Consider the following 12,024-nt stretch of genomic DNA (forward strand, 5'->3'; position numbering starts at 1 on the left):
ATCCGCATTAATACAGTCATGTTTTCATGTCTGCTCGTTTCAATTTTTTTTAAGTATATGGAGTATCTAATTAGCATCTGCATTATTAATCATACAAAATGATGTTCTGGTTCGAATGTAGCAATAGTCCATTTCATCATTGATACACATAAACCGAACAACATTATACCAAGAGACTACTAATGTTTCTTTTATTCCGAAACTTGTGCGATTTGGAATATTTACTTGATTTGGAACTCTGTTTCAATATTCGTCTAATTTCTAGAGTTGGTCATATTCTAATGCTTATAGTACTTTAATTTAAAATCAAGATCAAATTTCCATCTTTATATTTTAAAATGAGTTGATGAGATTAAATCTTACGAATCTCAATAAATAGTAAACAAAATATCAACAAAAAGGTAATATCGTCATTATGTTATCATATGATCATTTTCGTGAATGTTTTTTTATATCAATATAGTGTATTACAAATATCAACAATATCACATAAAAATATCAACACTAGTACAAGAAAAACACATATTTATTGAGATTTTTACATGGTTTTATTGAGGTTTTTTGATGTATTTGTTGATAAAAATCTGGTTATCAACATTTACGAAAACTAAAATAAAAAATATCAAATTTCATCATCCGAACGTCGTCGGAACATATGCAATTGAGATCTCGTTGGAATCTTATAAAATTATCTTTAATTTGATATATTTTTTGCGAAAAAATAATTTAAATCAAGCGAGTTACGTAAATTTAAAGTTTTAAGATGATTTTAATGAGAGAGAATTGACATTAATACCCTCTAATTTTATTTATTAATTTTTTTAATTAAAAATATAATTCATGTGGCATTATTTCAACCCTAGATCTTCTAATCTAATGGCTAAAATTTAATCTTAGTTTGAGATTACTAATTAGTTAGCAATTGATCCCACGCCTATACTATAGTACTCCATATAACTTCATAAAAATTAGGGTGTGTCGACAAGTGTCAAATTAAATTTATCAGTTATCGTTTGACTAGCAATATTTGACATCATGTTTGGTAACTATTGCTGAGTGTGTGACATCTTCTTAAAATGGTGTCATTAAACTCAATCATAACAACTAAATTTAAATGGATATACGTTAATCAGTTAATGATCGGGTGTAAAACCGATCGATAATCGCGCCGACCAAAGCTGGCGAGTATATAAATCTCATGATACTTTGTTAGATACAATGCACTGTTTATGATATATTCTTGTCGACAATTTTAATTTATCTCAAACGTTTTAGCTCTAGCTTAAAAAACTAAATTAAGACAGTGTTTGGTTTTCTAGCTGAAATAATACTAAAATATAATATATATGATTGAGTTATAAGATGATTTTATTTGAAGAGGGTGGCTAATTAGCTATGACTAATTATCATATGATAATTTATTTATGATTAAGTTGTGAAATTAATTGCATTAACCAAATACAATATATATTTAATCTTGTAAATCAAACAATACTTAGTAATATTAAATCATAATGTGGAATAAAATTCACTAGACTCGTAGGGCCCACTATAGCCAAGATTCCCGGACAATAGCCATGCATGTAAATTAGTACTGTAGTTGTTTGTTAAAAGATGGATTGGAGCACCTATGTTTCCGATTAGTATGGATATGCATGTGGTGTGCTGATGTGCATATTAATTGTTGATATAACATGTAGTACTACTGTATACTCCTCCTTATCAATGAAAATATGAATATTTGATTTACATATATTTTAATATATAATTAATAGAGTAAGAAAGAGAAAAAGTGTTAGTATAGAGTGAGCGAGCTCCACATTATTAGTAGTGTAGCGAAATAGATAAGTTATAAATAAAATATAATGGGACTATACTATGTTACTCCGTCTGTCCGTCATTAAATGTCTCATATTTGACCGGCACGAGTTTAAGAAATTGTTTGACTTTATAAAATAAAGTGAATAGAAAAGTTAGTGGAATGTGAGACTTACTTTTATATATTGGTTTTATAATAAAATGAGAATGTAATGGTTAGTGGAATTTAAGGTCCATTTACTAAATATAGTAAAAATAAAATTGAATATTTATTAGCGGACGGACGGAAAAAAAGAAAAATGAGATATCTACCGACGGATAGAGGAATATTTACGCATTCTAAAATTACAAAGTACAGACTGGGTATGTTTATAACAAAATAGGAAATGCTACAAGGTTTGACTTAAGTTTCTCCACATATTTTTCATTTTGATGGAGTCAAAACCCATAATTAAATGCATGCATTGGACCAGGCGGAGCTACATGGTGGTCTATGACTTTGAGTCCCACTAATTTTGAAATTTTGTAATGAAAATTAAGTATTTGCATTGGACCACTGGCTGAGCTACGGGCTATGGCCTATGAGCCCCATTAATTTTGAAAATATCTAAGGTAATTTTATGTTAATATTGTGATATTTAAAAAAAGTGATTTGAATTTTAACGCAGATTTTTGTTAGTAATGAAATTTAAATTAATCTTGCAACCTTTTAGTCGATTCTAAGTATTGTCATAAATTAATTAGTTTGCATAATTTATTAGAAGAGATCATAACATGGCAATATAATGTAGAATCTACTTCAGTTTATTATTTGCGTGGACTATGAATGAACGTGAAAATGCTTATTGTATACTAGATCCAAAATCAATTTCTTTCCCGATGGGAATATTCAAGATATATACTCTACATTATTAATATTAATATATAGTACTAGTATAACGAAATTAGTGCAAGTACATTAAATACCTTATTTTACTTAACTTCCCTAGATTGTGAGTATTTGTGTTAATCCAAATAAATTTCAGAGGGGTTAATACAGCCACGTCCCTCTCTAATGAGGAATGATTATATTTAATTTTTTTTTTAACATATAAAGATTTATACGACGATTAATAATCGAATTCGGTATTATGCCATTTATATACTTTAGATATTTTTTTTCCTTTATCATATACTCCTAGTAAAATCGCATTAATTAATTACTCACATATCAAGTGCAATTCAAATAATGACATCATTAATACACGTGGCGTATAGAGATGAAGCAATATGCGTAGAAAATAGAGGATCTTGACCATAAAGTATTGTAGAAAGTTTAGGTCCCTATAAATACTGGAGCAAATAACTGCTATCGAGCAACATCAGCTCATATTGTTATTTCCCACATAAACTATAGTTTGATTAAAAAATCAAGTTTAATTTTAGGAAAGAAATTGAAGCAAGAATGTGCGGCACGTACGAGGTCATCGTCACCAAAAGCCCTTGTTCTGATAATCAAGCCCCAGACAGTAACGGCTCCACGCCCAACCACGTCCGAACCAATGGCATCGCGCCACATCATCATCACCCTCAACCCATCGTCTCTCTGGACCAGTACTTCCTCTCTCACTCTCACTCTCACTTTTTTTTTTTTTTTTTTTTTTATCTACGAATTGCAAAGAACACAATCGCTATCTAAAAAAAGTTGCACTTTTTATGTCAATGTAAATTATTTTTTATCTTTTTTTTAAAAAAATTTGGCAGTGGCGATCCGACAATGTACGAGGAATATTGGAAGAAAGCTGGGCAAAGGTGCAGTGTGACTATGTCTGGATTCCAATCTCTGAGTTACTTCGGTGACGGCAAAACTCTGTGCTGGTTCATGGAGAAAAAACTCGAGGATGAGATCAGGAAGCTGCATAAAGTCGCCGGAAACGCAGTTGTCGACGGCAAGCACATCGTCGTTGGAACGGGATCGAGTCAGCTGATTCTAGCTGCCCTCTACGCCCTCGCGTACACCCTAGACATCCCCAATCCGGTCGACGTCATCTCCGCTGCCCCCTACTATTCGGTAACTACTCAATTCATTTTGTTAGATGCATTCTAGTTTCACTAAAGCATATTTGATACACGAAGTAGAACAGCTTTAATCTAAAATAATCGGTGATTAGGAGTATTTTTTCTACTTCATATTTTCTACGTGAAACAAGTCATATGTGAATATCTTAGTATCGTGAGTCCTTCGTTAATGGAGTATTAATTGGAACATGAGACATGCTTAGATACCACATTAGATTTTATCATAAGAATTGAAATATCTCTACATATGCTTCAATGAATAAGATCGGACCAATCTAACAAATTTAAGATTGGATAGATCTAGTGAATATAAATAAATGAAAACTACTCAAGTCAACTTTGTCATAGAAATAAAACAATAGGAAGTAGCAGTGTCGTGCGACAACCCTTGTCTCCAGCTGAGACTTTTGTTGGTTTAATGCTCAAGATCTCGTAACATGACAAATTAGTAATGGACATATATATACAAAACAACTTAACATGTACATGTGTGTCCTTATTTGGACATGTGGGCATTATGCAAAATAATCTTTCTGTATTGATGGTGTATATAGTCGTATCCAGAGATGATCGAGTTTCTGCGGACGGGGCTATTCAAATGGTCCGGCGATGCACGGTGCTTCGACAAGGACGTACCCTACATTGAATTCGTGACATCCCCCAACAATCCCGATGGCTCCACCAGAGAGGCGACGGTGATGAACCGAGGCGAATTAGGCATGCTTGTTCACGACCTCGCTTACTACTGGCCTCAATACACAGCCATCACATCCGCTGCTGATCACGACCTCATGCTCTTCACTGCTTCCAAATGCACCGGCCACGCAGGATCCAGAATCGGGTACTTGTTTATACTGTTAAGGGGTCGTTTGATAGGAAAGATAAGATAAAACAAAATATACTCCTCCGAGAATAAGAGTCTCATTTGAGTTCGGTGCGGGTTTAAAAATAATAAAGAAAAGTTGATAAAAAAAAATACTCCTAGTAGAATTAGTTTTATAGGTGAGTGGAAAGGATTAACGGAACGTGAGACCTACTTACCATTTATAGTAAAAGTGAAATGAGACTCTTATTGACGGGCGGACCAAAATGGAAAAATGAGACTAAGAACACACGTTTTAAGTCTGATGAGTCCTTAGTATTTAGTAATGTTTTGTTTGGTTGTTGATGTATGTGAAGATGGGCAGTTGTTCGAGATGAGAATGTGGCGAGGAAGATGGTGAAATTCATTGAGATGAACACGATCGGAGTGTCCAAGGAAGCGCAGCTGAGAAGTGCAAGCGTGATGGAGTTGATCTCCCTGAGCTGCCAGAAACGGAAGCCTTGCGACGTGGAGAATTTCTTCGACTACAGCCAATGCACATTGGCGGATAGGTGGAAGAGATTGAGAGACGTGGTCACCAAGAATCAACTCTTCAGCCTCCCCAAATTCCCAGCCAACTACTGCAATTTCAGGAGAGAAGTCGTTGAAACATATCCTGGTAAGGGTAACTATAATAGGAGTATTAGTCAATCAATCAATGCATGTAAACATTGGTTGCAGCTTTCATGTTTTTATGTCTGTTGACAGCATTTGCATGGATGAAATGCAAAGAGGGGATAGATGGGGAGCGGCTGCTTAGAGAGCATAAAATCGGAACAAGAAGCGGAAGGCGATTCGGGTGTGAAGCAGATTATGTGAGAATCAGCATGTTGAGTAGGGATGAGGACTTTGATCTCTTTCTGCACAGGCTCTCAACTATTCAACCCACTGCTAATGGAAATCAGAATTAACTACACCAGCTTTCAACATTTTAATTATTTTTACACACACATTTTTCCTTTTTTGGGATGTTCCCATTTTATTTGACACATTTTCTAATCTCTATTTATTTTATTCCCTCCACTTGGCATTGCAGAAATTTCATGTGTTACATTGAATGGACTAGTTCTTTTTTGGCACCCAGCGCCTGCCTCGGCATTGTGGTGAACAACATATACAAATTGCTTTTTCTTTTTGTCTTGTCCCGAACTTTAGGCCAATTCTGGACCGTATTACATTGATTATTGAGTAAATCACAAAATTCATATTTCTCTAAAATTTTCCATGAAATCATAACTGTATCCGAATGACAAATCGAGAACGATGCGACAAACAAAACAACATAATTTCAAACTAAATGACACATTTAGATAGAATTATTAAAGTTAAACACACTGTTTCTTGCACCTTTAAGCTGGTAGCGCCATGCTTTCTCTTACCCGAATAGCAACTGCTCGCATGCGGTAGCTTGAGGCGGGGCAGCCGAGGGCAGGTTGGGCTTTAGAGTTTAGATTGATAGGCCCATTGAGATTGGGCACAGTAAATAGGCCATAAATACCCACACACTCTACCTTGTACCATATCAAAAAGAGCTTATACAGATTTTAAACAAGCTTTAATTTCGTCATTGTCTAATGCTTGCTTAAGCAATCGATCATTGATGATGTATTAAATTATCAGAGTATTAAACTATTGTGTCATCGTCTAATGTTTTCAACTACATCGTCTAATTTTTGGTTTCAATTAATGTACTTGTTCAAATTTTAATCAAGTAGTTTTATTATTTTTAGCTCTTTATTTTTAATTTTTGGAATTTTTTGAGTTGTAGTTGAAACAATAGTTTGTGTTATATATTGCCGAACTAGTAGCTGAAATGAGATTTGCTGATGTGGTAATGGAAAAATGAAATTGTGGCTAAATTATGACCTATAATTTGACCCTTAATTGTAGATGGCATTAAAGAACAAAGATCATGTAACTTTATACTATCTGTGAGCCTCAAAAATGGCATAGTATTTGGAAGGAGGAACCGTAGGAAAGCTAAAAGTAGGAAATAGCATTACCCTACCCATAAAGGACTTGCTAGTTCATGTAGAATCTCATACTAATTTGCTTTTATTCCTTTGCCACCTTTTTTGTATATGAACTCGCATCATTGTTACGATTGATATCACGAATTTATTAGGGCCATCGATCCTTGTTTTGTGGACTATCATACTTAAATTACTAATGCAGAAACTATCTTAAGTGCATTCACTATCGATAGATTTTATTGTTTATTTAGGATACTATATAAGAACATAGCAGTACTATAATATAGATTGGGATTATCAAAGTAATCGTGAATTTACAAATTTCTGGCATATAATTAAAGGCCTGGGTGGAGCTGTGTATAACCTTTTTCTTTCTCTGAAAGCAAGAATTCCAGTTTACATGCTTGGAAGAAGCGTAAAGATCAATGAGCATAAAAAAGCACCAATTGATTTATAAAGTGAGGGTCTTTTTTTTCTTTTATTTTTTTTTAAAAAGATTAAAAAAAGGCACTCGTGTCACACGTCAACTATATATTAATATAACAAAGACTTCAAATTAATATTTTACCCATCCCATGCATTAATGGTAGAAATTCAAAATATATCAGAAGCACTGCTTTGATACATGCATATATTTATCCAAGTCAATTATGTCAATAATAACTCTGTGCCCTAATCAGGAAATCTCACGAGCTGCACCCCTTCTTTTCCCTAGCCTTTAAGCTACTCTTGCTTAGTTCACGATTTTCTCGGGTTCTTCTTTTTTTAATACTATACTTAATTAAATACTTTCCATTTCCTTGGACAAATATAAATACACATAACAATATTGTCTCTTTTAAGTTCCAACGATATTGTCAACGAGCTAGGCAAAAAAAAAAAGAAGAAAACACATTGCTTTTTATCGATTTCTTTTGCATCCCTTTCTTATCAAAATTTTCCCTTCAAGTTTCTTGAGAATCTATTCCTTCTTCCCTACCATTCGAAAAAATAAACATAGAAAAAAGAAAAGAAGCATGGCATTTTTGTATTTATACATCTCTCGAGAATCTTGATGGAAGTACTAATAACAAATGGGTGCTTGTGAAAATCCTGAGTTGCCAAGCCCAATGAAGCCAATTCTGACGAAACCAATGGAGAGAAGCTGTGACGGTGAAAAAGATGGTTACATTTCAACTACTCCGACAAGTGCTAAATCAAGAATTCCGAGCAGCCTGACGTGCCCTCCGGCGCCAAAGAAGCGGAAGGCGGTGGCCGTGAGATGCCACTGCTCTCAACCTAGGGAGTTTTTCTGCCCCCCTGATCTCGAATCCATTTTTATTCGCCGTGTTGAGGGCGCCTAGTGTTCGACTTTCTTTGTTGATCCTCAAATCTATAGCTTTTTCTTTGTATCATTTTTTATTTTATTTTGGAACTAATGGCATGTAGTAGCTAGTGTTGTTGATATAATTTCCCATGGGGTGTTGTTTATCTTTCTCATTTTCATTCATTTTCTGGGATTTTGCATGTATGTAAAATTTGGTTGTGTTGGACTTTGAGTTACCTGTTTTATTAACCCCTTTTTAATAGGAAAATTAGTGATTTTTTTTGTTTTAGTATAGAGTATATTTTTATATACAGAATGAGTTGATGGCACAAAAGTTTGACATTAAAATACTACTCCCTCCGTCCATGATTAATTGAGTCCGTTTAACTTGGCTTGAATTTTAAGAAATGTGGTGAAAAGTGGATCTTACTTTTACGTACATATTAATTTTATAATAAAATATGAGTATGATAAGTTATGAAATGTGAGGTCCATTATCAAAAATTATAAAAAGTAAGGGTGTCAATTAATTGTGGACGAATGAAAAAGAAAATTAATGTCAGTTAATCGTGGACGCACGGAGGAACTACTACACAACAAAATAATTTAGAAAGGTTTTTAAAATTCAAAATGATATCATTTACAAAGTACTAATGTAGTACTCCTATCATTTGATAACTCATCCATTAAATAAGTTTGTGCAAAATTAAAGACACGGTATACATAAGTGATCATAGTTTTTTGCAGGGTTGAAATTGCAATCCTATATACACATACTACTATAGCTAGCTTGCTAGCTAGCTATTGGCATCTCCACAGCAGTTATACGGACAAGGATCATCTGGTGTGTACAGTAGGGGTTGCTAACTATACACACACATCAAATTATTTTAAAATAAAAAAAATTAATATTTTAATATTATAATTTAGAAATAGAATAAATAGGTTGTTTGGAACAGCATGGATGTTGTGCTATCTGCCACAACAGGAAATTCAAACCCCGTTAGACACAATAGGGGATCCACCCCCGTTATATACTTGTATATGGGAGGTTGTATGATTTATTGTTATAGTATGTCATTTAAATCTATTGTTCGTCTTTTATTAAGCTCGAATTAATATTAGTAGTAATAGATTGCTATCATGGGTGGATTCATGTGGAAGCATAAGCCCCTAATGAACTATACGGAGTATTTTTTTTTTTTAATATTTTCTTTTATAAAAATATTTAATTTATTTAAATTTAATGTAATTAATTATGTAAATGCCCTTATCATTCATCTAATTTACTCAAAAATATATACTTTCAAAAATTTATGGAAAATATAGTCCCTATACAAGTTTTTTTCTGCATACACCACTAATTAATTGTTTTGGCACATCACACTCTTTTTTAATTTAGCGATAGCCCCTCTCTCTCCTTTTCTCCTTTAATTTGACTTTTTCAGTAAATACTTATAGTACAATTAATTTTCAATAAATTCTTGAATTCAATATGAACTTCTAATTTCTTTCACCATCATCGTAATTTTGAAGGTGTAATATTATGATATTGGGTTGATGATGGAATTTATTACTAACATTTTGATCTTATCATTTTTATTCCAACTTTTAAATTTGATCAAATTTATTTCTAATATTTTATAATTATAGTAAAATGATCCCAATTTTTTTAAGCTACCTCAATATTTTTAAATACGTACCAAGATTGGAACTTCACTTCAACAACGGTGTAATCATGATTCATGAAGATGACTTATTACCTTTGCCTCAATAATAAGTTGTACTCCTATAATTTTTATTATACTCCTATATAGTATTAAAAACATTATCTAAAAAATGATTGATGAAATTGAAACAAATTGGTGCGTTAAAATGACAACACTCTTAAAATGACAATGTGACACCACGCTAGACTGCAATATTATATATGCTAGACTGCAATAGTATAAACGCTAGACTGCAATCTATAGATTGCAGTCTAGCGTATTGGATATTGCAGTCGGGAAAAGTTGCAGTCTAGTGTATTGGATATTGCAGTCCGTGAAAATTTACCCTTGAGCAATTTTTATGATTGCCACATGGCAGCTTATTATTCATCCACATGTACAAATGATTGGCTAGGAATGGTGGTATGGTGTTACTTTAAGAGGTGTTGTCATTTTAACACAATCATATATATATATATATAGAGAGAGAGAGAGAGAGAGAGAGAGTTGTGATCAATGTCGAACCAATTTTAAAGACCGAACTAGAGACCAAATCTGGGCCATTAGATCTAGTTTTTTTGATGAGATGTGCTGCTGTGAAAAAATTTTCTGCTTCATTACTAGCCCATTTTACTTCATTGTATAGGTTTATTACTTCATTCTGTACCTAATACCTTGAAACTACAACATGTTTTTACTTGCTTCCAGTAGGTTTTGAAATGATTCAACATATGTTTCATTCAAATTCATTGACGTGGGTTTTTGCTTGATTAACATTTAAAAATGCAATTTATTCAAGTGAGTTTATTACTTCATTCAGGAACGTTATTACTTCATTGGATAAGATTTTTACTTCATTCCAGTAGGACTTCAAATGCTTCTACACATACTTCATTCCAATAGTTTATTACATTATTCCATGTGTTTATTAAACCAATATTAGCGTCATGGCGGTGGTGATAGATATTGTAGAGAGAAAGAACGGCACGCGACGGCGAAACCACATTTACGTACTGGAATGAAGTAAAAACCTACTGGAATGAAGTAAAAACCTACTAGAATGAAGTAATATATTCTTGAACGAAGTTAAATTTTCGTAACATGTTAGTATGACTTATTTACCTTCGGATGAATTAAAATAGGCTCGTGATGAAGGCGAAAATAATTTATAAATTTCTGTATCTTATCCATAAAAAACTAGATCTAAAAGCCCTAATTTGGTAGGGTTCGGTGGTTCGGTCTTAAAATGACACTGTGACACCACGCTAGGCTGCAATATTATAAACGCTAGATTGCAATATCCAATGCACTAGATAACGCAATCTATAGATTGCGGTCCAGCATTATTGGATATTGCGGCAGCGAAAAATTGCGTCTAGCGTATTGGATATTGCAGTCCGCAAAAATTTACCCTTGAGCAATTTTTATGATTGCCACATGGCAGCTGATTATTCGTCCATGTGTACAAATGATTGGCTAGGATTGATGGTATGGTGTTACCTTAAGAGGTGTTGTCATTTTAACACAAACCTATATATATATATATATATATATAGGTCCATGATCAATTGAGATTTTTTAGGGTAATTGAGAAATGAGATGCAATATCAGCCATTCATTTTCATTAAATGAGTGGTGCAGATTTTGCCACACAAAAAATATTTTTAGATTATTTTATAATGAAAAGGGTAGAATGGTAATTTTCTATTAATTGAAGCTGGAAATCACAGCAGAGCTTCTTCGTATTTTTGCTCCACAATGAGCTGCGACGGTGCTGCGGCGGCGAAGGATCAGAGGCCGCGGCGGAGGACAGAAATCTACCGGAGCTTCACTTTTGTATGTCACCATCATTTTTGATAACAGAATTCGCAGAGAGAAATTGGGGGAAAGGGGAAATCGATGCAGATCTAGATGTACAGAGTGAAATAGGAATGGTATCTCCTTCCTCGGAAGATTTTTCAGGTAAATTTATGAATATAGTATGCAATTATAGCTTCGATGGAATCGTTTGTGAATTGTGAGTTTCACTCTGCAAAAATTGGGAAAGAGGCTCCGGTCAACGTTGGAATTGAGTATGGTATGATTTATCATGTTAGAACTGAGCAGAAGCATAATTCGGTGCGGGAACCGCCGATTAATCGGTGAAGCTCTCCGGCGCCGGGGCTTCATAATCAATTCTACCATTACATTAAGCCGTCGCTGGGGAAGAGCAGCAGATCGTACAACAATGGAGTTCGGATTACTCCAGTTTTGAACATTGCCCCAAATTCTACTGTGAGTTTATTCGGAATGGGCTCT

General features: G+C 33.8%; 1 protein-coding gene across 1 annotated transcript; it reads left to right on the forward strand.

Annotated features, from left to right (window-relative positions):
- The first annotated feature begins 3,193 nt into the window (after positions 1-3,193).
- Positions 3,194-5,873, forward strand: LOC125208068 (L-tryptophan--pyruvate aminotransferase 1-like). Its single transcript, XM_048107617.1, has 5 exons — positions 3,194-3,411; positions 3,562-3,868; positions 4,431-4,717; positions 5,056-5,357; positions 5,447-5,873. Exons 1-5 carry the CDS (start codon positions 3,263-3,265, stop codon positions 5,647-5,649), a joined length of 1,248 nt encoding a protein of 415 aa, XP_047963574.1. The 5' UTR covers positions 3,194-3,262; the 3' UTR covers positions 5,650-5,873.
- The last annotated feature ends 6,151 nt before the right edge of the window (positions 5,874-12,024 follow it).

This window comes from Salvia hispanica, chromosome 2 (assembly GCF_023119035.1).
Source record: "Salvia hispanica cultivar TCC Black 2014 chromosome 2, UniMelb_Shisp_WGS_1.0, whole genome shotgun sequence".
In the NCBI taxonomy this organism is placed as follows: domain Eukaryota; kingdom Viridiplantae; phylum Streptophyta; class Magnoliopsida; order Lamiales; family Lamiaceae; genus Salvia; species Salvia hispanica.

Bases quoted from the DNA above. Each gene is read 5' to 3' on its own strand.
- LOC125208068 (XM_048107617.1), top strand. From the start codon at position 3,263: ATGTGCGGCACGTACGAGGTCATCGTCACCAAAAGCCCTTGTTCTGAT. The intron at 3,412-3,561 runs GTACTTCCTCTC...AAAATTTGGCAG, and splicing joins CCCATCGTCTCTCTGGACCA to TGGCGATCCGACAATGTACG. The intron at 5,358-5,446 runs GTAAGGGTAACT...GTCTGTTGACAG, and splicing joins AGTCGTTGAAACATATCCTG to CATTTGCATGGATGAAATGC.